Source organism: Urocitellus parryii, chromosome 7 (genome assembly GCF_045843805.1).
Source record: "Urocitellus parryii isolate mUroPar1 chromosome 7, mUroPar1.hap1, whole genome shotgun sequence".
Taxonomy (NCBI): Eukaryota; Metazoa; Chordata; class Mammalia; order Rodentia; family Sciuridae; genus Urocitellus; species Urocitellus parryii.
Window position 1 is genome coordinate 167,076,254 of NC_135537.1, and position 26,486 is coordinate 167,102,739.

At 40.8% G+C, this 26,486-nt stretch overlaps 1 protein-coding gene across 1 annotated transcript; it reads left to right on the forward strand.

Moving 5' to 3' along the window:
• Positions 1-4,869: 4,869 nt before the first annotated feature.
• Positions 4,870-23,706, forward strand: LOC113196351 (ADP-ribosylation factor 2). Its single transcript, XM_026408227.2, has 5 exons — positions 4,870-4,950; positions 7,427-7,592; positions 13,426-13,536; positions 20,095-20,219; positions 21,903-23,706. The coding sequence occupies exons 2-5, from the start codon at positions 7,445-7,447 to the stop codon at positions 22,062-22,064; spliced, it is 546 nt and encodes a 181-aa protein (XP_026264012.1). The 5' UTR covers positions 4,870-4,950; positions 7,427-7,444; the 3' UTR covers positions 22,065-23,706.
• Positions 23,707-26,486: the final 2,780 nt, after the last annotated feature.

Genomic DNA, 26,486 nt, shown 5'->3' on the forward strand with positions numbered 1-26,486 from the left:
GAAAATGAAGTCAGAGTCTCCTGGGAGGGCTGAGTTGCCTAGAACCTAAAGATGCTAGAAGCCTTCAAGTCATTGCTGATTGGGGTGATGACACTGACTGCTAGGTGTATCTTTCAGTTTCTCCTAAAGGTAGATAAGTTTCTTTTTTTTTTTTTTTTTTTTTTTTAGAGAGAGAGTGAGAGAGGGGGGGGAGAGAGAGAGAGAGAGAGAGAGAGAGAGAGAGAGAGAGAGAGAGAGAGAGAATTTTTTTTTAATATTTATTTCTTAGTTCTCGGCGGACACAACATCTTTGTTGGTATGTGGTGCTGAGGATCGAACCCGGGCCGCACGCATGCCAGGCGAGCGCGCTACCGCTGAGCCACATCCCCAGCCCGGTAGATAAGTTTCTTAGAGGGCTGTTTCTAAGGTAAAGGATATGTACAGAATGGCTTCCCAAAAGAGAGGGATGGCAGTCCCTGAGTGGAAGTTTGACCGGACTAGAGGAATAGACTTACTGATATCTGGAGGTAGGTAGTCTGGGTATAATCTTGTTTTCTGGTGCTGGGGGTTGAACCCAGGACCTCCTGCATACTAGGCACATGCTCTGCCACCAAACTACACCCCTATCTGACTTTTAAAGCCCCTAAACTTCAGTGTTTTATATGAGAATTGGTTATCATAGAGTACCTACACATTCTGCAGCTGATCTAGCAGATACACAGTAAATACTTATTACCACACCATTGCTACTATTACTACAATTAATCCCAATAACACCATTAACCAATTTTAAAGCTTGACATAGGGCTAGGGCTGGGGCTCAGGCTCAACAGTAGAGCGCTCACCTAACACATGTGAGGCACTGGGTTAGATCCACCACATAAAAATAAATAACTAAAAAAAAAAAAAAAAAGGTATTGTGTCCAACTACAAAAAAAAAAAACATGACACAGAGTGGGGAGCTTCCTCCAAATAAAAGATTCTTAGCATGAAATTCTCCCCCTGCTTTTCCCAAGAGCACTTTGTTCTTTACATGCTTTGCAATTAATGTAATATTGACAAGAAATGTTTTCTATTATGGAACCCCTCCCTACTAAATCAATGCTTAATGAGTCACAGCAGTTTGAGATTGATAAAATTCCCCTGAATAGCCACTGTGATTTTAGTTAAAACTCTTTTTAATCAGTTTTTTTATCTAATCTTCTTTTATTTCTATGGTTCTGGGTATGGAACCCAGGGCCTCACACATCTCGGGCAAGTTGTTCTACCACTGAACCACGTCCTTGGTGTCCCCCCTTCTTTTTAATGAGTTTTCTATTATAAAATTAGTGTACTGTTTTATCTCAAATCCTTTTTAAAAACCACTCTTCCTCCTCAATATAATCACTTGTAAATTAGGCCTATTTTCTTCTAGCCTTTCCTCACCATCCATCATCCATGCATATCTTCATGAAACTATATACAATATTGCCATAGTTTGGGTCTAGAATGTCCCTTAAAGGGTGATATGTTAAAGGCTTGGTCCCCAGTGTGTGGTGCTATTGGGAGATGGTGGACTCTTTAAGAGGTGGGGCCTATGGGAAGTTCAAGATCATTGTGGGTATGCTCTTCAAAGGGCTAGCAGGACCCCAGTTTCTTCCTTGCTTGCTCATTCTCTTTCTCTTTGCTCCTGGCCAAGAAGTGAAGTGGCTTCTTTGGTCACATACTCCTGCCATGATATATTGTACTGCCACAGGCCCAAAGCAGCAGGGCCAATCTGCCATTGACTGAAAGCTCCAAAACCATGAGCCAAAGTAAACCATTCCTCTTTTTTTTTTTTTTTTTTTAAAGAGAGAGTGAGAGAGGAGAGAGAGAGAGAGAGAGAGAGAGAGAGAGAGAGAGAATTTTTAATATTTATTTTTTAGTTCTCGGCAGACACAACATCTTTGTTGGTATGTGGTGCTGAGGATCGAACCCGGGTCGCACGCATACCAGGCGAGAGCGCTACCACTTGAGCCACATCCCCAGCCCCCATTCCTCTTTTTAAGTTGATTATTGCAGATATTTCGTTATAGTAATGCAAAAGTGACCAACACAAATATACATGTATAAAAGTTATATATTATTGTGTGTATGTTCATCTGATTGTAATTATTCCACACCCAAATGTGACATAGTCAGGGACTTTGTTTTATTCAGGCTTACTGCAGACCTTGGGAAAATAATGAGTATTCTCAGGTTGTCAGAAGTGGAGGGATAAATTTCCATCACTATCCACTCCAAAATTCTTTCTGTAGATACAAACAATGGTAGGTAAAAATCTTCCCTCTACTATTTCAGCTTTTTTTCAGGTTATGATGACCCCATTCAAACAAACAACCTTTAGAGTTGCTAACAAAACAATTTTACATCTTTGCCTTGGAAATCAATAGATTTTCAAGTTAGCAAAAAATAAATAGATTAATAAATAAATAAACAAAACCTTTCCATTTATGTATAATATGTCAAAATACATTCTACTGTCATGTATCTCCAAAAAGAACAATGACAACAAAAGACCTAGTCCGGTGATTGGACAAAAAACAAAACAAAATTCACGTGTGTGTGTGTGTGTGTGTGTGTGTGTGTGTGTGTGTTTTTCTGGGAATTGAACCCAGAGGTGCTCTACCTCTGAGCTAAATAAAGGCAATGGAATTTTATTCAGTACTAAAAGAAAATGAGCTATCAAGCCATAAAGAGACAAGGAGGAAACTTAAATACATATTACTAGGTGAAAGAAGCCAATCTGAAAAAGCTACATATTACATTGTTTCAACAATATGACATTCTGGAAAAGGCAGAACTATGCAGACAGTAAGTAAAAAGATTAGCAGTTTTAGGGGATTAATGGAGAGGGAAGAAGTATGAACAGGTGGAACAAAGAGGATTTTTAGGAAAGTGAAACTATTTCTTTCAGCACTGGGGATTAAATCCAGGGACACTCTCCCACTGAGCAATATCCTGAGCCCTTTTTACTTTTTTTAAGTTGCTGAGGCTGCCTTGAATTTTTGATCCTCTTGCCTCAACCTCCCAAATTGCTGGGAGTATAGGCAGTGAAATTATTTCTGCATGGTAAATAATAGTAATTATGTAATATGTATTCAGAACCTTAAACTTCATGTTTTGACCAAGTGATTCCAATTTTGGAATTCTTTTTTTTTAATATTGATTTTTTTAGTTGTAGTTGGACACAATACCTTTATTTTATTTATTTATTTTTATGTGTTGCTGAGGATTGAACCCAGGGCCTCACATGTGCTTGGGCGAGTGTTCTACCACTAAGCCACAACCCCAGCCCTTGGAATTCTTTTATACAAAAAGTAGTGAGGAATAGAGGAAGGAAAAAATTATGTTTACTGCAACATTATTCATAATAGAAAAACTTAGAAACCAGCTAAATGTTGAACTGCATGAAAATTATTATTTAATTAGGATACATTCATATGATGGAATATCATGCATCTATCAAAAATGATGTCCAAGGAAATGTTGAATAGTGTGGAAATGCTCAAATTAAAATAAATGGGAAAATACAAGAAAAATTTAAAAACACACAAAAAATACAAATTGTATATATCTGAACTATGTGAAACTTGCATAGAAAAATGATGATAAAGAGATAAACCAAAATGATAGAACTGTTTTTGGATGGTAGGATGATAGGTAATTATTTATTTCCTTCTTTCTCTCCTCCTTCTCTTCACAGTGCTCACCTCCGCCCCTCAGCGATGTCTTTTTCCCCATGTACTTTAACCAATGTTTGTCTCTTTTTATATACATAAATATATACACTTAAAATTTTAAGAAATCATGTAGAAAAACTCATATATATTTACCTTTATATATTTCATTGTAACAAGAAGAGAAAGAACTTGATTAAAAGACTGAAGTGGGCTGGGATTGTGGCTCCGTGATAAAGCACGCTTGTCTGCATGTGTAACAAACACACTGGGTTAAAACCTCAGCACCACATAAAAATAAAAAAAATAAAGGTAGTGTATTCATCTACAACTTTAAAAAAATTAAAAAAAAAAATCTAAGTGCCAAACAGACCCAGGCTTGAATAACTTCCAGGCTACTTAACTTTCATCTTTGTAAAACGGCAGTGATTTATGGTCATGCAGGTAAAGTCCTTGACATAGTTCTTGGTGCATATTATACGTTTAATAGCTGTTATTTTGATCGTTTCAGTTATATACTATTTACAGGCGTTTACCTTTCTAGCTAAACAAGTTGACAGGAGACTGAGTTACTGAAAGCATTTCTCAAGGAAAGGTTATGGTTGGGGACCTCTGGACGTCTACATTTCCTCACACCTGTTGAAAATCCGTTTGCAAGCAGAGCGGCAGTCAGCCTTCAGACCGAAGAGGAAATCTTCTTTAGGACTACTTTCGGTGCTAGTGTCTGAGTATTTCCTGTAAGGAACACCGCCCAACTAGTTTCTACTTTTAGCTCAACCCGGCAAATTTCCTTAAATATCACAATGAATCTGGCCCCGCCCACATACCTGCACCGGGTTGGTCTACATGTTCCCGGGGTTAGTTCAACCCTTGAGAGTTTTCCGAGTTCATTGGCGGGGCAAATCGGAATTCCTTTGACTTTTCTGATTGGTCGCGCTTGCCACCGAGGTGGGGCACATGGGCGTGATTTGCAGGGACGCGGGGAGCTGTCATTGGACTATGAACCCTGCATTTCTAGAGCTTCGTGCCGTCGCCTAGGTCGCGGGGGTCGGGCCTCCTCCCGCCCAAACCCTTATTGTCCTTTGCATTGGTCAGACGTGTCGTCACTCACGGAACTTGGAGATCATTGGCGCAAGGGCTCCACAAAGCCGTGGATGATTGGTTGATTACTATTCCCGCCCCCAGCTAGTCGCCATTTTGCTGAGGGGAGCCGAAATCCTAAAGGTAACAGAGTCAGTAGGTGTTCCTGTATTGGTGCTGACCGAGGCGACCGGTGAGTCGTGGGATGGAGGGGGACAGCCGCTCTCAATACCTGGCTAGGTTTCCGACCCACGGCGGCCGAGAAACTGGACAACAGCGGTGGCCTGCCTGAAGGGGTTGGGGTCTGCTGTTCCTTCCCCGCCCTCTGTAGGGCCAGGCAGCCGGAACCCAGAGACGCCGGGCAGGCTTCGTCGCGTAGCCCTCTTGCTTTCCCAAGGGCCCATAGATTGAGAGGCAGCGGCCTGGCGGCCGGGGCAGAAAGGGCACTCGGCTGCCTTACCCGGCCCCACGCCCCCGGCCGCTGTTCACTCTCACCTTGGCCATGGCTCTCGCTCATGCCCTTGAGGTCTTGCCGTCGTTTCTCCCCCGTGGTCATTTGCTGCTTGTGTCTGAGGGAGGGTGAGCATGCCTAAGAGGCTCTGTGGTTGACGATGTCTTATTTTAGAGGGTCTCCAGCGGAGCCTGGGTGTCTGGGACCTCGCGCATAGGAGTAGGGAGGCGAGGGAAGAGAAGCAATGGGGGAAAACCGGGAGGATTGCAGTGTAGGGTTGGGCAGGGGTAATCCGACATTACCTGCCTCTAGGGACCTCTAACGGGAAGTACCTTACCTCCCACAGCGTGTTCCTTACAGTTTTCCTGTCTGTGGGACTTGTCCTTATATCGGAAACCAGGGAAAGGGATCACTAGTTTTGTTGACCAACAGATTCTGAATGTTTCAGTCACTGGACTGTTTTATTTTAGACCTTTAATAAACCTTTTATAAATGATTAAAGCAGTCATTGTTTGGTCACTGTTCCTCATTTGTGTACAGGAGAAATGCCGTATTCGCTTTCTCCCCTAGAATGTAATGGTGTGTACTTGGACATAATCCATGATGTTAAGCTATTGTAGGAAACTTGAATTTCAGAGGTGGTGCCTCTGGAATTTAGTGACTTCCCCTCTGAGGTCGCTGGTGTCTGGATGAATAGGAGTGGCTGACCTGACCTTACTGCATCTTTTTCTCCCTCCCCCTAGTAAAGCTTTCATTGGTTAGCAATTTAAAAGGAAAATCATACACTCTGGAACAAGGATGTATGTCGTTTTCCTTTTTGAACAGCCTTTATCGACTTCCAAGAGCTTAGTTAGAAGTGTAAAAAATGTACTATACTACTTTTTGTGGGGGTGGGGTGGGTTCTGGGGATTGGACCCAGGGGCACTTAACCACTGAGCCACATCCACAGTCCCTTTTTATATATTATTTAGATAAAGTCTCACTGAGTTGCTTAGGCTGGCTTTGAACTTGGATCCTCTGTTCTGTGGAGCTGCTGTTCTGTGTGCAACTGAGCCCGGCTTTTTAAGTCCTTCATTGGAATATCAGGCTGATGATTCAAATAGGTTGATCTATTAAAGAATAAAGAGTGTAAATTTCTGCAAAGCTAGCCTGACTTTGCTATTGCTTTTACTTTATATATCCTGCCAGGTGCTTTGCTGAAAAATAAAATATTGAATATTTATGCTGTTAGAAGTCAATTTAGTAATTAACTTTTGGGGAGTAATGGAAGGGTAGAACGCAAGGAGAATCTGTACTGGTAATCATCTTTTTTTGATCTGGTAACATAAGTGAGTTTGGTTCATGAAAATTCATTGAATTTACAGTAATCTGTAAGTAAATTATACTAAAATAAAAAGTTTTAAAAACTGGTGAGGGTTACCCCATAGAATATTGGATACTACCATTACTCCTCAACTCTGTCTAGTTAATTTTTCTCTTGGGAATGCAGTATCACAGTGATGGATTTCATCAACTCAGAAATTTCTTTTGGTTCTTTTCTGGGTACTGGTATTGTGTGTTAGCCAAAGGCAGCTGCAGTTTCCAAGAAATTGTTATTTACCTGCCTTAAGGACTTAGCTTTATATTGTATAAAATAGCCAGGTATACCAATAATTCCAGGCTGAGGCAGAAGGATCACAATTCAAGGTCAGCCATGGCAATTTAACAAGACCCTGTGGCAACATAAAAATAAAAAGGACTGGGGATGTAGCTCAGTGGTAGAGTACCCCTGAGTTCCATCCCTAATACCACACACACATACACACACACACACACACACACACACACACAGTTCCATGTTATATAAAATAAACAGATTCTCGGCTTCCTAAATTCTCATTTCAAGAGAGTTTAGAACAAGGTATAGATGTGTATGATGTGACATTGCTTTCAAACTTAAGACAACTAAAGGTTACCACAATAGTATAGCATTGAGGCTGTGTTTCTACATATCCCACTTGGAAGCTTCTGTGGAAAATAGAATTTTCTGGCAAGGCATCAAAAGGCTTAGTTGAGTTTGTCTTTGAAAATGAGTTACACTATTCCTTATTGGCCAAACTGTATTTAACATTCTTTAAGTTTACTAGGAGCTGCCTCTAAATGCAACCTAGAGTTTATGTATTTTGCTTTTATATCTCAGCAAAGAATAATTATTTGACTTGTTTTTCTTTTCTTTCAGTTACAGAATTAAATTACAATGGGGAATGTTTTTGAAAAGCTGTTTAAAAGTCTATTTGGGAAAAAAGAGATGCGGATTCTTATGGTGGGTTTGGATGCAGCCGGAAAAACCACCATCTTGTATAAATTGAAGTTGGGAGAGATTGTGACTACCATCCCTACAATAGGTATGTGAACAAATGTGGGGAATTCCAATTTACAAGTTTACAATATCGTATATAATACTTTAACACACTTCTTATATTATTGAATATTTTGTTTTGGAAATCTTTTCTGCTCCAAGAGCATAAACAACTTCTTCTTTTTTTTTTGGTACTGAGAATTGAATCTGGGAGCACTCTACCACTGAGCTGTATCCCCAGTCCTTTTTATTTTTATTTTGAGACAGGATCTCGCTAAGTTGATGAGGTTGGCCTTGAACTTGCGATCCTCCTGCCTTAGTGTACAGAGTTGCTGGGTTGCTGGGATTATAGGCATGGATCACTGCACCTAGCCAAGAGCATAAACTTTTTGAGGCCCCAAACCAGGTTATATATACTTTTCCCAGTCGCTCTTCAGAGTCTTTAGAACATTCCTAGGTTTATAGGAGAATCATATGAACATATTTAGGCTAAGCAAATCTAGCCCTATCTGCTTGGGAAAGAAGAAAAGGATAGTAATAATTAAAACAGCGAGGAGAGTTCTGCCGTTTCTCTCAGTGTGGGTCCCAGCATAAACCTGAGGTGAGAGCTGGGCATCTGCTGCTGCCTCCTCAGTCAGCCTCCATTCCAGCTGGCCTCTCTCAGTGCCTCTCTCTTCCCACTAAGTGCCTCCTAGTGTTTAAATGGAGTGTGATTTCTTCTCTTCACTCTGGCTCAAGCCAACTACTCGAGATAGTGTCCAAGTAAGACAGTTGACAATCTGGTGTGTTGGTCTTACTGTGGATGAGCACTGATTTTATGGGCTCTTTAAGGGATTTGCTAAGGCAGTTTTGATAGAACTTAATCTTTGTCTTGTGAACTGCCTGGAGAACCAGACTCCTGAGTAAGGATACACTCCACAGGACAATATGTGAATGTTAGCACTGGACTGGGCCAGGACCCAAATGATCCACTTTTCCATTAGGCAGTAGCTTCAGAGATTGCAACATTGGAAGAAGACAGAAACTGATGAGAATGTTCATATACATGATTTGAAAAATACATTAATCTTAAATGAAAATAGCATGATTACTTAACCTTCTCCGATTATAAAAAAAAAAAAGTTTCATACGTACAAAAAATATAGACAGATTTTGAAAAATGTTCAATTAAGATTTTTGTAAAATCGTATGCATGCTATTTTCCCCACTTACTTTGCATTAGATAATACATTTGATCTACTTTCTGTTATTTCCTCCCTAAAGGACTTTCCTGACTTCTTTCTTCCCCTTTCCTCCCTTTACATGGTAAGCATCATTTACCACTGGTGAATGAGTTCAATACTGATGTTGTGGTAGATTGTTAAACTAATGGCCCCAGTGAGTCAAGACCCTCAGCATCTGAGCTCTTGAGCAGTCTTCTTCCTCAGTGATACTGAACTTGGCCACATGACTTGCTTTAGTCGGTGAGACATGGGCAAATATAATTAAAGCAGAGACTTGACAAATGCTTATGTAGTGGAACTTGCCTTCACTGAAAACTACCACCATCATCAGTTGAGGAAAGCTGCTTGCTCTTTGAGGATGAGCTGGGTGTGGTGGCGCACGCCTGTAATCCCAGTGGTTCGTGAGGCTGAGGTGGGAGAATTGTGAGTTCAAAGCCAGTCAGCAGTTTAACAAGGCCCTAAGCAATTTTTTGAGATCTTGTCTCTAAATAAAATAGAAAAATGGTTTAGGGGTATGACTCTGTGGTTAAGTGTCCCTGGATTCAATCCCTAGTATAAAAAAAAATAAAAAATAAAAAAAAGACCACTGTGAAACAGACCCAGCACCCTTCTGGCTTATTAGCTAAATGTGGCTTGGGAAAAAGCCTAAGTAACCCAGAGAAGTGTCTCTGATAAATAATGCTTACATTGAGACCAAAAGAATGAGCTGGTGTTCACTAGATAAAGCAAGCAGGGACTAAGGAAGATGTTGATACAGATCAATGTCAAGTTTTAATAACTGATTTGTATTTCATTATATGGCTATATTTTTAACTAATTTCCATTGATGGCTAGTTACCCAGTGCCATTTATTGAAGAAGTTTTCCATGCTGATTTTTTTTTTTTTTTTTTTTAATATTTATTTTTTAGTTCTCGGCGGACACAACATCTTTGTTGGTATGTGGTGCTGAGGATCGAACCCGGGCCGCACGCATGCCAGGCGAGCGCGCTACCGCTTGAGCCACATCCCCAGCCCCTCCATGCTGATTTTAATGTCCTATCACATACTAAATTCTCACTGGTATGTGTCTTTTTCTCAACCACTTCCTGTTGTGGTCATTGAATTCTATTCAGGTATTACTAGGATTTGGTAATATCTTTAAGAATAATTCATTATTTTCAGAAATTTCCTGGCCAGATTCACTTATTTATTCAGGTTGCCAGGTAATTTTGGCAAGTTTTCTGCAAATTTACCTACTTGCCCTCTGTAGGATTGGAATGGCATTAAAAATATATTTATTGGGGCTAGGGATGTGGCTCAAGCGGTAACAAGCTTGCCTGGCATGCGCGGGGTGCTGGGTTCAATCCTCAGCAGTACATAAAAATAAAGATGTTGTGTCCACTGAAAGCTGAAAAATAAATATTAAAAAATTTTCTCTCTCTTTCTCTCCCCTCCCTCCCCCCCCTCCCTCCCTCCCCCCTCCCTCCTCCTCCTCCTCCTCCTCCTTCTTCTCTCTCTCTCTCTTTAAAAAAAACAAACAAACATATATTTATTCAGCATGAATTTAGCTTGTTGCAGTGTAATGAGTGTATCTCACTAAAACAAGGCATGACCAAGATGAGACTGGAGTGTGAGCAGGTCCACTGTGTCCACTGTTGCTGTGGGCCTTGGTAGTCAAGTTTGGGGTTCAGGATATGGGACGCCAAGGAGAGATTATTATTGTTGTTGTTGTTACTATTTTTTCTAGTACCAGTGATTGAACCCAGGCCTTCACACATGCTAGGCAAGTGCTCTGCCACTGAGCTACATCCCTAGCCCTTTATTTTGAGACAGGGTCTCATTAAGTTGCCCAGCTAGGCTTGAACTTGTATTCTTCCTGTCATAGCCTCCCAAGTAGCTGGAATTATAGGTAGGTACCACTTTGCCTGCAGAGATATCCTTTCTTTCTTTTTTTTTTTAATTTAAAATAGTTCAATCAAACAAATGTGTAGAAAATAATGCACATTATGTCCACATTATGTGTTTTTCTTTCTTTCTCTCTCCCCTTGGTACTGGGGATTGAACCCAGTGGTACTTTACCACTGACTTAAGTCCCTATCCCTTTTTTTTTTTTTTTTTTTTAGAAGAGAGAATTTTTCAATATTTATTTTTTAGTTCTCGGCGGACACAACATCTTTGTTTGTATGTGGTGCTGAGGATCGAACCCGGGCCACACGCATGCCAGGCGAGCGCGCTACCGCTTGAGCCACATCCCCAGCCCCCCCCCATCCCTTTTTGACATTTTATTTTAAGACAGGGACTTGATAAATTCCTGAGGCTGACTTCAAACTTGTGATCCTCCTACTGCAGCCTCCTGAGTCACTGGAATTACTGGTGTGCGCCACCATGCCTGGCTCTACATTGTACTTTTTTTTAAATTTTTACTTTGTAGTAGTGGATGGACCTTTATTTTATTTATTTATATGCCGTGCTGAGAATCGAACCCAGTGCCTCATACATGTTAGGCAAGTGCTCTACTTTTGAGCCTCATGAACCCCAGCCCCTACATTGTATGTTCTTAACAGTTGCTCTGATTGGGAAAATGGTGAATGGCTGGAGAGAAGAGTGTCTACAGGGAGATTAGTTAGATTGTTTCAGCAATTGAGGCTGGAAATGATGATTTATTGGGTTAAGGTAACTATCAGATATTTAGGAAGTTGAATGGTAAGGTTTGGTAGTGGGATTTTGAGGGTGAGAGAGGGTTGGAAGTGTATGGGATGCCTCCCAGGTTTTCAGCTTGTGGAGCACAGTCAATGAGGAAATAACTGTAGAGGAGTAGGTTGAAGGAATAGGGATCTTAAGTTCGTTTTTGACAGATTGCTTTATTTTGGGACCTTGCAGACATCTAATTGAAAATGCTGATTATGAGCTTAGGACAGAGGTCTGGGCTGGAGGACATACAGTTGAGAATTGTTAGTACAATTGTTAGATTGCTTAGGGTGGGGTGTGGAAAGAGGAGAATGGATGTGGCAGGATGGACCTGTGGGAATCCATCATAAGGATCATTTGATGTGGATTTACTCACAAAAGAGGCTGAGAAGGTACAACTATGGAAATAGAAAATGGGAAGCCACAGTAGAGTTTCAAGGAAAAGTAAGCAGTAGGGTCAGATATAAAATCAAATTACCTAAGAACGGAAAAGCATGTGTTTGATTTATTGAAATTGAGATGGTTGAGGACCCCCAGTGAGACTCAACATGGTGGAGCAGGTGCTCTCGGGATAGAAGTGACAAAGTAGGCTCGATAAATATAGCTGAACTTCGGGATGTAGCAAAGCATCCTGAATCATAGAGATACTTGACTTTAAAAGTGCAAAGAGAAGCTGGGAGCAAGCCTATAATTTCAGCAACTTGGGAGGCTGAGGCAGAAGGATCATTAGTTCAAAGCCAGCCTCAGCAATTTAGTGAGGCCTTAAGCAACTTAGTGAGACCCTATCTCAAAATAGGAGAATAAAAAGGGCTGGGGATGTGGCTCAGTTGTTAAGTGCCTCTTGGTTCAATCCCCAGTACCAAAAAGAAAAAATAAAGTGCAAAGAGAAGATGATAACAGGTGAATATGTAGAATCAAGGAAGGGATTTTTTAAAAAAAATATTTATTTATTTATTGTGGTACGCAGGATCTAAACATGGTGTGCTTCACCACTGAGCTATGTCTATCCCCACCTTTTCCTTTTTTGAAACAGTCTCACTAAGTTGCGAAGGTTGTCCTCAAACTTGCAGTCCTGCCTCAGCCTCCTGAGTCACTGGGATTCTAGTTGTGGGCCACCATGCCTATCAGATTTTTTTTTTTTTTTCGGTGGGGGGAGATATAAAAGACTTAGGCATCCTGAGAACAAATAGGAGATATTTGGATAGGGGAAGAGAATAGCAATAGCAAAAGATCCTCCTCCTGGGGCTGGGGATGTGGCTCAAGCGGTAGCGCGCTTGCCTGGCATGCGTGCGGCCCGGGTTCGATCCTCAGCACCACATACCAACAAAGATGTTGTGTCCGCCGAGAACTAAAAAATAAATATTAAAAAAAAAAAAAAAAAAGAAAGATGCTGACAATTAAAAAAAAAAAAAAAGATCCTCCTCCATTTGGGTGGATTGCATCTAGCACATAAGTAGAGGAATTTGCAATTAGATAGTTGCTTCTTTCCATTCTTCAAAGATGGAGGAAGAAAAGTGTTGCTGTAGGTGTAAGTTTTTACACTGTGTGATGAGAAGTGGAAGTCAGTTCCACAGGTGACATCTCTTTGCTCTGAAATACACTGAAAAGTGTTCTGCTGAGAGAAAGGGGAGAAGGGGATTGGATTTTGGAAAGTCAAGAAGGTTTGAGACACAGGCATGATGAATGGCAGAGTGAACCAGCACATTCTCTTTTGTAAGCTATGGTCTTCACATAGCAAGCTGCTTTGTAAATTGAAAGTACTATCCAGGGCTGGAGTTGTGGCTCAGCGGTGGAGCGCTCGCCTAGCACATGCGAGGCACTATTTGATCCTCAGCACCACATAAAAATTAATAAGTAAAATAAAAGTATTGTGTGCATCTACAACTAAAATATATAAATGTATTTTTTAAAAAGTTAAATGTTAGTTGATATTTTGAATTGGTCAATTAACAGAAAATCATAACAGTTTTTCTATCTTCCCAATTTAGGTTTCAATGTGGAGACGGTAGAATATAAAAATATCAGCTTCACAGTCTGGGATGTTGGTGGCCAGGACAAAATCAGACCTTTGTGGCGACATTATTTCCAGAACACTCAAGGTAAAGTTTGGTATTGTATATATTCAATGTATCTAAGATGCTGGAAAAGATACCTGGTGGTGCTCAGCTTCATTTGGACTCTTAACTCATTTCCTCTTTTCTGCTAGCAGTACTTACTAGATTTTTTTTTTTTTTTTTTTTTTTTTTTGAGATGTGGTCCCTGTGTTCATAGAGAACGAACTTGAGCTTTAACTCCTCTTAATTTGGAATGGCTAGAAAATAGTAATCCTGATGAATTTCATCTTTCAGTTCATTGAGAGTTATTTGTACCTTAAATGAATTTCTAGTCTCTGAAGAGTTTAAATTCAATTAACACTCTTAAATCTGTTGAGATTATCTGAAAATCATCCCTCCAGAGAAAACGAGATGAACAAGGATGGCTGGAACCCAGAATCCTAAATCCTGGCCACAGTTCTTCCCTGCTGCCTTCCTGCTCTACACATACCTGAACAGGCATGAATATCCCAGATCGTCACCTTATTGGAGTCTTAAAAGTAGAAATCTTAATGTACTCATCCATCAATCTAAGTATATTACCTATATTTTGGATGAACAGTGCCTTACTGCATATTGCTTATTAAGTCGTAACTGTTCACATCGTTTTTACACCCTGATTCTCATGTAGAGTCTTCACCATATGTCATCTGCAGATTACTCATTTTAGAATTTACTTGGAGTATATTACTTTTGAAGATTCTGCTGCTGATGGGGTTTTCATTGCATGTGTTTGATTGACTTGAACTTGCCAATCTTTCCAGTCCAAACACCCAAGTCCACCTATCCCTTTATATTTTTCATCATTGTGTTAGAAGTTACCTTTGGACTTGCTCTATTTGCAGTTATCTTCTCAGCCTATAGATTTTAGAATGTCTTAGAGGATGATGTAATGGACCCCATATACCCATGACTCAGCCTCTGCAGTTACCAACACTTTGCCCATCCCTGATGTAGTGCCTTTTACTCACACATTCTGCAAGATTCATTTCTAACTGATGAAGTCTTTTATTGTTTTGTTTTTAAACATAATCTGTATTCAATTATTACACTTCCAAAATTAATGATGCCTTTATCTCTAATACCAGTCTTTATTCAAATTTCCCTATTATCAAATGTAGCCTTTCTGTTTTATTTGTTTGCATTTCATTGTTTTGTCACTTCAGTATCTTATTCTTACAACAATTCCCTCTCTCTTTCTTTTTCCTATGCTGGGAGTTTTGGTTTAATGCTTATTCCACATTGTGGTTCTGTCTAATTTGTTGTGGTGCCATTTGGCTTGTTTTTCTCTCTGTGGATCTGGTATAAACTGGTAGCATGTTATAGAGGCTTGATCTAGCGTCCAATTCATTTTGGGGGGCAAAAATACTTAAGTATTTATCCTGTTATATCACACAGAATGCATATATTACAAGAAGTTTGATTACTGAACTTAAAAAAGTATTTTTTTTTCCATTTTAAAAAATGTTTTTGTAGCTAAGCACAGGGGCACACCTGTAAACCCAACTACTCAGGAGGTGAGGCAGGAGAGTCACAAGTAATGCTGCTTTGATTCAGGTACAAGTATCTGTTTGATCCTCGTTTTCACTTCAATCCCCCCCACCCCCGCCCCGGTACTGAAGATTGAACCCAGGAGCACTTTACCACTGACTAATATCTCTAGTCCTTTATATTTTTATTTTGAGACAGGGTCTCTCTAAATTTCTGGAAGGTTGGCTTTGAACTTGCCATCCTTCTCCCTCAGCCTCCTAAGTAACTGGGATTATACCAGCTTGTTTCATTTCTTTTGGGTATATGCTTAGGAGTGAAATTGCCAGGTAACTGTTTTTGTTTTCTGTTTTTTGTTGTGGTGGTGGTGGTAGTGGTAGTAAAACACATAAACTTTACCATCTTGATCACTTTTTTGGGGGAACTAGAGATTGAACCCAGAGGTGCTTTATCAAGAGCCATATCCCCAGGGGGCCACATCCCCTTTAAAAATTTTTTTTTTTTTTTAATTTTGAAACAGTCTCAATAAGTGTCCGAGGCTGGCTTTGAACTTGCCATCCTCCTGCTTCAGTCTCCAGAGCCATTGGGATTACAGGTGTGTGCCACCATGCTTGGCTTAATCACTTTTAAGTGTACAGTTCTGTGGAATTAAATATACTTCATAATATTGTATAATCATGATAATCATCTGTCTTTATTACTCTTTTCATCTTGTAAAACTGGAATTCTGTATCCATTAAACATAACTCCCTATCCTCCCTTCTACCTAGCCCCTGGGGACTACCAAGTTTTCACACTTTCAGTAATGCCAGATGGGTTCATATGGCTTCAGCCTACTTCCCTCAAAATAAATTTCCCATCAACCTTTCGCCTCATGATTTTAACTTCCATTGAAGGCTGTTGTGTAGATCTGTTAATTCATTAGGAGTTACAAAATGGCAGTTTCTCTAAATCCTGTTATTCCTTCTTGAATTTATTAGCCCTAATCTTTCTAAACAAAGAATTCCCTCATTGAAGATTTGGTTTCCCTGAAAATAGTTTGTTCAAGGAAGGCGGGATAAATGCTTCATTCTTTTATTGATTCTTTTTTCTTTTTAGAGAAACCACTTGATAACCCCAGTGACTTCCCTGGTGAGGCTTAGATTTTTTATATTTTGTGTTTCAGTCTGTTGTAGATTTTTTTTTTTTTTTTTTGATAACTCAAGAGTATCCGTTTATCTTGGACTGACACTTCCCAGTTTGGCTAAACCTTTGCAGTTTCTCATCTGAATTAAAACCAGAATACTTGGGTTTGAACCACAGACAGCTCTATGAACCTTGAGAAACTTAGCTGATCTCTTCTCTCTCCTTTTCCTTATCTTCAAATGGAGACACCTGCATCACTGGGCTGAAAGGAGATTAATTTTATAAAATGCTTAGTTCTGTGGCTGAGGTAGCAGGCACTCACATTGAAAGCCCAAATTGTTTGAGGCTTTACTTTGTCATTCTCTGGCAAGATTCTTTTTTTTCCTACCCTGCTCAGGTTTTCACATTCAAACACCACATTGAAGTTCCTTTTTTTCCTTCAATCTTCTGTTTATAACAAGCCTAATTTTACTGAATTTCAGTCACTATTGCTTTGATGACAGAGGGATGGCTTTTTTCTAGGTTCTTATTTGGGTGGGCAATTTGGGCTCTTCATGAAATAGCAAATGGGACCAGTTTGAAGAATGGCTTTGTTGTCTCTGGCTGGGCCACATGTCTCAAACCATGAGTAGTTTTGGATGCTACCCTTGTTCTTTCTGCCAACTTTCCAAAGGTCAGGCTGTCTTTTAAATTTTCTGTATCAGTGTGTCAAGTGTGACAGGATTCAATGCATGCTTTTAGCAATCTATTGAGACATTTTATTGTGTGTTTATTACCTGTATAGATTGGAATTTGAACTGTTTATGCAGTTTCTTAATGGATATGTTTTATTTTTGTTAGGAATGGCAAAGGGATAACATGTCAGCTTTTACTCTGTCAATGTGGTATAGAATGCATAAAGTGGTCCATTCAGGTGTGGAAGGTTTTTTTTTAATCCTTGATTATAGGTCCAGTTATTTTAATTTGTTGAATGACAATACATTTATATGGTTTAAAATTCAAAAATAAGGAAAAGGGTATACAGAAAAAAATCACCATTTTATTCCTCAGTTTCTCCATATATAACCACTGTATATTTGTCTAGACATATTTAATGTTTTTACAAGTGTGTGTGTACACGCACGTATGTATGTATGTATACACTCATGCTTTTAAAAACAGTATGCTATTCATGTACAAATGTATTTTGTCTAGATTCTCTTAGATCAGAAGGGTAGTCAGATAATGCTAGATGCTAATTCTTAGGTAAGGGCCTATGTTAAAACAGTATAAAATAGGATCTAGTATTAGGAAGTTTTATTTTTGGTAGGAATGGTAAAGGGATAACATGTCAGCTTCTGCTCTGTCAGTTTTGCATTAAAGACTAAGAATCTTCTTGGCTTGTTATGATTAAGAGTCCAGAATTGCTGGTAACATATTAAACATTTGGAAGAGTTTTGAATGTTTTGCTTTCTCATTGTTAGCCTGATGTGACATAACTGTGTGAATTTAACTCACATGCAGAGGTGTGGGCACTCGTACCTGCCTGCACTGGCTCCCCCAGGTGAGCCAGGCAGCTGTCAGGTGGGTGTGGGACGCACAGAGGCCAAGGTAGAGGGGCATCCCTGGTTTCTCTCCTAGACAATTGTAAAATCTCACTGACAGGGGGAACCAAGAAGTCAACTTGTCCCACTCCCCTTCAGCAGTGTCCCCAGGAGTTGGGCCTTAAGCTGGGTATAAATATCCCTGTGGCAGGAGAGCCTTCTGACATAGCCTGTGACATCTGCAGCACTGCTGATCCTATAATGCTAACTTGCTGTAGGTTTTATTACCGGTCTTCAGTTTCCTTATAGAGCAACATGAAATACATTGAACCTTTTTATGCCACAGCCCTTCAGATGCTCAAAGACTACTCTCAACCCCTTACTGAGTCTTTTTCTCTAGGTGATATCTTCCCTGCTATCAGTTATTCTTTATATGACCTGGTATCCGAATGTCTTGACTGTCCTGGTCGTTCTTCGAGTTCCTCCAGCTTGCTGGTGTCTTAGAGTACAGGGTCCAACGCTGCCCTTGTACTGTTCCCAGGACAGTCCGGCTAAGGTACCTGAAAGTCCGCTCATTATCACCAGTGCTCCAGAACCTGAATTGGGACAAGTTAGTGCTTTGAAATGGCTCATTTCAAATAGCTCACTGTCAGACAAACACCAAGTTTTTGTTACTTTCACATGGATGACTGCTGAGTCTTCTCTATCCTGTACCTGGATGGCGTGTCACATGCCTCCTGTGCACCTCCTCTGCAGATTCTTTTGGCCCTGCTTCTTCCTGTCTCTGGTGTAGCAGAAACTGGGTTTGTGCAGGTCAGCCACCTTTATGCAGGCGTGTTATGGTGATACCTTCATTTAGCCTGCTCCAGGTATCTCACTTCCTGGGATTTCTCTTAATGTTATGGTATGAGCTGCAAAGACTTCTCACTATCCATCATCCAGAGTTGGGCCACATTTCTCATATTAATGTCACAGTCTTACGTAAGATTTCCTCACCAGCTATAGCTGGTTCAGGGTTCCCAAACCACCCTCACTTCTAACTAGATGGCTGCAAATTTTGCTGTTTCCTACCATCCCTACGGATTTGATCATTTGTTAGAATGACTTACAGAACTCCTGAAAACACTGTACTTAAATTGACTTGATTATGGCAAAGGATACAGATGAACCAATTAAAAGGAGAGAGACAGACCTGGGAGGGTACCAGACACAAAGCTGCCATTGTCCAGTCCCCATGGTTCAGAATATGTTACCTTTCAGCACATTGATGTGTGACAGTATACAGATGGCCAACCAGGGAAGGTTACCTGAGCTTTCATGTACATTTTTTTTGTTGTTGTTGTTTTTAATCAAGGCTTCATTGCAGAGGCAGGATTGATTGAATCATTGGCCAGGTGAGTCCAACCCTGTGCACCCTCCCCCAGGTGATCTTTTTTTTTTTTAACTACCTCAGGCCTACCATGAATCACCTCATTAGCGTAGCTTATCAGGTGTGGGCCCACCATGATGACAGATACTTCTCTCTCTCTGAAAATTTTACAGACAAAGATCAGCCAACTTTTTTTTTGTACAGATACCCATGGAAATCTCTTGACCTAGGGAGCGTGACCCAGAAATATGAATGGCTTAACACCCTCTGGAGTTCCTCTTGACCACTGGGGGATGAGTAGAGAAGAAGGGTAAATGTTTTGTCCCTGGGTGGACAGTTCTGAGAGTCTTTTCATATGACTTCTTAGAATGTCCAACAGTATCAAGCACTGGTCACATAGAAGTAGCCAAAGGGATGACTCGTCCTTTATCTATCTATCTATCTATCTATCTATCTATCTATCTATTTATAGTTGTAGATGGACAAATACCTTTACTTTGTTTATTTATTTTTATGTGGAGCTGAGGATTGAACCCAGTGACTCACACACTCGAGACAAGTACACTACTGCTGAGCCACAACCTAGCCCTGTTATGGCGACTCCTCTGTATAATGGCTGTTGTCCCTTCTCTGGTTTGCTTCCTGCATCCCCCACTCTTGCTCCCTGGGATCATGTCCCAGAGAAAACACCTGTACCTGGGCCCTGGCCTCAAGCTTTGCTTTTTGAGAACCAGCCTTAGAACACTATTTTATTAAACTTTAAATATTTTTCAAAATCCTTTTTTTCTCTGATATAGAAATTAAGTTACTAAGAAACAAGCCTAATCTTTTCTCTGTGTCGTCTTGTTATCGTTAGTCTGGTGAAGAGCTGTAATACTTCTGGGAAAGATACGTGACGTGAGTGTGTGGCAGCTTCCTAACTCTGGAGATCACCTGTCCCTTCATAGTGATTGCTTTTGGTGAAACTGCACACACAGGCAGAGAGAAGAAACTCTAAGGATATAAAAACAGCTTCTCTCTCAGGTTCATGTTACTAACATGCTTGTAATTTCTTTTCAGGTCTGATTTTTGTGGTTGACAGTAATGACAGAGAGAGGGTCAATGAGGCCCGGGAAGAACTAACCAGAATGTTAGCGGAAGATGAACTCAGAGATGCAGTTTTATTGGTGTTTGTAAATAAACAGGTATCTTGTTGGTTTTCTGAATACTGAATTCAGAAAATTTACTGTCATTTACAGAAATTTACTGTCAGAGGTCTCACCTAAATATCTAGATATTTAAATTAGAGATCTGCCTCCCTCTCTCCAGTCTTAACCATAACCTTTTCCACCATTCCTTTTTTTGCAATGCCTTGTATTCAATCATTCATTCTGTAAATAGCGGATTGAGCATCTACTAAGTTCCCCATTTTATTTTAGGTATTGGGTAAATGTGTGGCAATGAGCCACACAGACAAAAATTCTCTGTCATGGAGTTTACATTCTATGGGAAGAGATGCAGTCAGTAAATGATCTGTGATACCTTGGGGAGAATTGTGGAAGTGACATTCTAAGCCAAGAGGAAGGGAGCCACATGGTTCTAGGAGCAGATGAGTGGGGGAAACAGAGGAGAGATTGGACCCTATAGGGCCTGAGCTTGAGGAGGAAAGCGCTGGTACATAAATGTAAAGCAGTAAAAGAAGAGCACTGGGCTGAACCCAGCATGAAGGGCCAGTCCCATGCAACTGTGCCAGCCTGAGGTGACCACTGTTAAACAGGCAGTGTTGGTAATGTAATTGGGATCATGCTGTTCTGATGATGTTGCTGCCTATTTTGTCCCTTTTTTGGGGGGTCCTGTGACGATTCCTCTGACCTAAGGGTCTGCAGAAAGAGAGCGAGCGTGTCCTGAACCATTTTATTGCAGAGAAACCATTCAAATGAGGCAAGGGGTCAGTTTCAGGGGGTTGAGTCTAGCTTCTTGATGTCTGCTGTCAGCAGGTTGACTGGCATCTAGGAAGGCCACACCCAAAGGCAGAGCAAGAGAAGGGGACATGCAAAGGGTGTTTCCATGGAACATTCTATCCCAAACAGGGCAAAGGGGTAATATCACAAAGGAACAGGTGAGCATAGCTCAATCCATGGGGCGACACGCATCCTCAAACTTCCAGGACCAAGGCAATGTCCACATCACTACAAGATGTAGTGAGGGTCAAAACCTCGCCAGGACAGGGAGTGGCCTCCCACACATACCTTTGAGGTCCTTCCATTGCCAGTTTGTGTAGATAATCTTTGTTCTTCAATGCTAATATAGTCAAATTTAATTTGAGCTTACTGTGTGCCAGGCATGGTTTTAGGCTCTTGGAATACACCAGGGAACAAGACAGAGTTTTCTGCCCTTGTAATACTTTAATTAGGGGAGACAGATAATGCATGGTAAACATATGAAATAAGTAACTTTTATAATATGGTCATGGAACGTGCCAATTAGAGGTCACAGGGTCTTGGGTCCCACTCTAAGAACTCTGGCTCTGTCTTTGAGAGAGAGTTAGTAAGACTTATGATCGGATGATGCTATCTGGCTTTCACTAGCTAGGTTGAGAACAGGCTTTACAGAGCAAAAGCAGAAGCAGGGAGACCAGTTGGAAAGTCATTTCAGTAGCCAGTGAGAAACTGGTGGGATCGGACTGGGAAGTAGTGAGAAGTAGTCAGATTCTGCAGATAATTGGTGTGGACTCAAGAGGGAAAAAAAGTTAAAGATGATTTTTAAGGTTTTTGGCCTGAGAAACTAAGATAGAGAAGACTGGTTTGGGGAACATTTCAGGAAGAAGAGCACATTTTGTTGTATGAATACCAAAATAATAAACGGACTTTTGCATTTTCTTTTTCTAGGACCTTCCCAATGCTATGAATGCAGCAGAGATAACGGACAAGCTCGGCTTACATTCCCTCCGCCAGAGAAACTGGTACATTCAGGCTACTTGTGCTACCAGTGGAGATGGGCTTTATGAAGGCCTGGACTGGCTCTCCAACCAGCTCAAAAACCAGAAGTGACCCGAAGCAGTCCATGCCCTGTGCATTGTGGCAAAGCCAGCTGGCCTCCTCTGGGTGCATGTGCACTGTGAGGAGCCTTGGTGGCTGTGTGGCTGGGAGTGGGGGCAGCTTTCTCACACCGTGCCTTATACACGCTATAAGAAAATCAGTATTATGTTTTAAGAAAACCAGTGTTATGTTTTAAACGCTACTTTCCATTTCAATAGCTTCGATGACCATTTTTGCAGTTGATGGAGGAGTCCTGAGGGCTCCCTGGTGCACAATAGACAGAGTGATCTTGAGGGTGGAAAGGGGAGCTGGAGAGGAGTAGAGACAGGTCCAGTTACAGCCCTGGGTCTGGCATCTCTGCATTCCTGGAGTCCTGTTAGACTTGGGTGTCATTTTGTAAGAAGGAAGGAAGGAAATGCCATTTTTTTCCCATTACTGCCAAAATTTGAGTGCTTTAAAGCAAATGATCTTCAAAAGAAAAGGTACTTACCATAGTGTGAAGAGGCTCTGATTGGAACGTTGCTCCTAAGTTCTACTTTGGCCCAAACTTTCTGATTTTAACATGCTTTAGTTAAAGAAATCAGTGGTTTCTTTGAGTGCCAAGATTCTGTAACTCTAGGATATTCTCCAGTCCTTTCCTTAGGCTAGTCCTCCCATTACTTGCCAAATGGAGACCGTTGGGGGTTAGCCCGGTGTGAGGCCAAGGCTCTTTCCTGGAGCCTCACAGTCCCTGGTGGAGCAAGGACTCCGCAGGGGAGGGAGGGTGAGGGTCAGGTGGCATAAGTGAGGTTGGTTTGTGTTCTGGTGTCACTGCCTCAGGTTGTAGGCCCCGAGGCTGCTGCTCCCACTTCTCTACTGTGTGCTGAATGTTCTACACAAAGCAGGGGGTTCTCTCCTGTGTGGAGCCATCCATGTCCCACTGTCTTAGTCCACCTTTAGGATGTTGGTTAGTTTCTATTCCCAGAATCTCACACCTGTGAGTTGTGAGAAAGTCAAAAGGTTAATCTTGGGGAGGTAGTTCCCTCACTGCCGCCCCTGGTATTGCCCCCGAGCTGGTGCTAAATCTTCTTTAAAAAACATCTCTTGTCTAGATGGCTCTCCCTGCTCTGACTCCTGCTCTGGATGGAGTAACATCTTAGGAACTGTTAGGAGACAGCTTTATGCTTTATGTTGCCTCCAAATATCAATAAGAATGAGACAAGCTAGGTTCACTCAGTCTTGAGGTCTTTTGCCCAAATAACTAACTGTTGGCCACATTTGTATCTGAGCACTTCGACCATCTAAGGTTTTAAAATTCCTTTTTCAAAAAAATCTTGATTGACATTATAGAGATGGGAACGTAAAGTGAATCTTAACAAGAGTAAACCTCGTTTATTGATAACAATGAAGTTATAATAGGAAAAAATTCCTGCCATGGTAAATGTGGGGCATAATGTTTTTCTTTAAAGAATGAATGCTCATTGCAATACTGGCAAGGCCAGATTTGATGTTTAACAGTAATTCCTGAGAAATATTTAGATTGTACGCCTGAAATGGCAGGGACTGTATCTCATACTTTTGTATTTATGCTTAGTCCAGTGTACTTGGTATGGTGCTAGGCCTCATTGAATACCTGTGGATTGGTTGGACAATAAAGAACTTGCTTTGGAAGGAGGAGAGGATGGATACGGACTTCTTGAATATAAAATCTCTTCCCCTGCCAATTTGGAAGGCACATGTACCACGGATCCCTGTGGAAGTACTGCCCCCACCCCAGGACTTAGTGGTCATTGGGCCTCACACACTTTTCATTGCAGTCTCTCACACTGTGGCTTTGGAGCTGGGGAGTCAGGATAAAGGTAAGTGGAAGGGGGCATTTGAGTATAGTGGTTTCACGCAAAGACCCAGGTCCCTGAAAGCCATGTTCCTATCCCTGCAATGTTGCTCACGAGTGCTCTTAGCCTCCATATTTTTGAGCCTCAGTTTATTTAACTGTGAACTTGGGATACTAATCCCTACCACATGGGGTTGTGAGGACTGGCTGTTGCATGCCTTGGAATGCCTTGCTTTGCTCTTTTCCTGGAATATCTTGATGTTCGGTGCTGGTGCAAACTTATTTATACAAGTGGCAGGAGTCTTACTTCATCTCTTTCCTGCTTTATCCATCTGCTTGATGGCTGAAAGTTCTGTCCATTCTAACCATGATAAGTGCTTAAAGATCAGTTGGGAACTTTATTTTTATTTATTTATTTTTTCAATTCTTATATTTTTTAAACTTTATTTATTTATTTTTATTGGTTGTTCAAAACATTACAAAGCTCTTGACATATTTCATACATTAGATTCAAGTGGGTTATGAACTCCCAATTTTACCCCAAATACAGATTGCAGAATCACATCGGTTACACATCCACATTTTTACATAATGCCATATTAGTAACTGTTGTATTCTGCTACCTTTCCTATCCTCTACTATCCCCCCTCCCCTCCCCTCCCATCTTCCCTCTCTACCCCATCTACTGTAATTCATTTCTCTCCTTGTTTTTTTCCCATTCCCCTCACAACCTCTTATATGAAATTTTGTATAACAATGAGGGTCTCCTTCCATTTCCATGCAATTTCCCTTTTCTCTCCCTTTCCCTCCCACCTCATATCTCTGTTTAATGTTCATCTTTTCCTCCTGCTCTTCCTCCCTGCTCTGTTCTTAGTTGCTCTCATTATATCAAAGAAGACATTTGGCATTTGTTTTTTAGGGATTGGCTAGCTTCACTTAGCATAATCTGCTCTAATGCCATCCATTCCCCTGCAAATTTCATGATTTTGTCATTTTTTAGTGCAGAGTAATACTCCACTGTGTATAAATGCCACATTTTTTTTTTTAATCCATCTATTGAAGGGCATCTGGGTTGGTTCCAAAAAAAAAAAAAAAAGAAGAAGAAGAAGAAGAAGATGGGAGTTAGAGAAGGGACATAAATCAGAAAGTGACCAGAGAGACAGAGAAAGATGAAGGAGCATGTGGATTTAGGAGAGAGAACCCACCCGCACATTTTAGAGACCCAGAGAATTAAAGAAGAAAGCAAAGGGGATTGTTATCATATTACTATGAATTGTATGCTTAGATTCCTTGTTCCAGAAAGAGCAAAGGATTTGGGTTACTATAAATTTTGTTTTTAATCAAACAAACTTTTATGTTAGGATGGCTTTATGTTTATAGAACATTTGCAAAAATAGTACTGAGACTATATCTCACACCCAGCTTCCTCTGTTAACATCTTGAATGATTGTGATATATCAACCACAATTAATGAACTGATAGATATACATTCTCCATGCTTTATTACTCTTTCATTAATTTTTCCTTATTGTTTCCTCTCCAGGATACACTACACTTAGTTGATATGACTAAATTGTCTGACATTCTCTGACTTTTCTTGTTCTGAAGATCTTCAAAGTTTTGATAAAGTCTGAGTCCATTATGCTGCTATAACAAAACACCTTAATTGGATAATTTATAAACAACAGAAACTTATGTGTTATAGATCTGGAGGTGGGAAGTCCAATGTCAAGGTGCTGGCACAGTCTGTCTGGTGGGGGATTTAAAAAAAAAATCAGTTGGGATGCTCATGTAAAAAGCACACAATTGGTTCCCACCCTGTTTTCTTCCTTTTTTTTATACTAAAGATTAAACCCAGAAGCATTCTATCCCTGAGCTACATCCCCAGCCCAGTCCTTTGTATTTTGAGACAGGGTCTTGCCAAGTTGTTGAGGCTGATCTTGAACTGGAGATCATCCTACCTCAGCCTCCTGAGTCACTGGGATTACAGGTGTGCCACCTTTTCTTTTTTCCTTTTTGTATAATTCTGTGGGTTTGAGTATCTTCACAGAGTACACAGTCATCACCACTAACAGACTATTTCCATCACCACAGAAAGAATCCTTGTAACCACTGGTCTCAGCTCCCCCACCCTGAACTGCTAACTCCGAATCTGTTTCTCTAGATTTTATTTATCTGCACAGGTGAGGGGTCTGGGGAGCTGGTGGGTGCTATAATAAGTCCAGAAGTACTATAAGCCTAGTCACAGCATCAGTCCTATGGCTACAGAGTAGCTGGTGATGCAGAGCCCCAGAGAGGAGCCCAATAGTTCTGGCCATGGACTTGAGCCTGGAGAGGGGAAGGGGTTACTAATTACAGTGTAAAGAGGGATGTGTGGTCACTATTGAGAATGGAAGAGTTCTGAAACTGGAATCGGGTCCATAGAGCTCCAACCCTCCACCCTCCACCTGCTGGATTCAGCTGACCATTCAACCTCTGACCCTCGATTCTTCACCCAGAAGCAGAAGTTACCTGGCTTCTGGGGGTACAGCTCTGAATACCCAGAAGATGAGATTGTGTACAGTGGGGGCTCTGAGTCAATTCTATATGTCACAGAGCATGTAGTTTGATCTGTTGTAAAT

Excerpts from the sequence above, each read along its gene's own strand:
- LOC113196351 (XM_026408227.2), top strand. The coding sequence starts at position 7,445 with ATGGGGAATGTTTTTGAAAAGCTGTTTAAAAGTCTATTTGGGAAAAAA. Across the intron at positions 13,537-20,094 it reads TTATTTCCAGAACACTCAAG|GTCTGATTTTTGTGGTTGAC; the intron begins GTAAAGTTTGGT and ends ATTTCTTTTCAG. Across the intron at positions 20,220-21,902 it reads TGGTGTTTGTAAATAAACAG|GACCTTCCCAATGCTATGAA; the intron begins GTATCTTGTTGG and ends TTCTTTTTCTAG.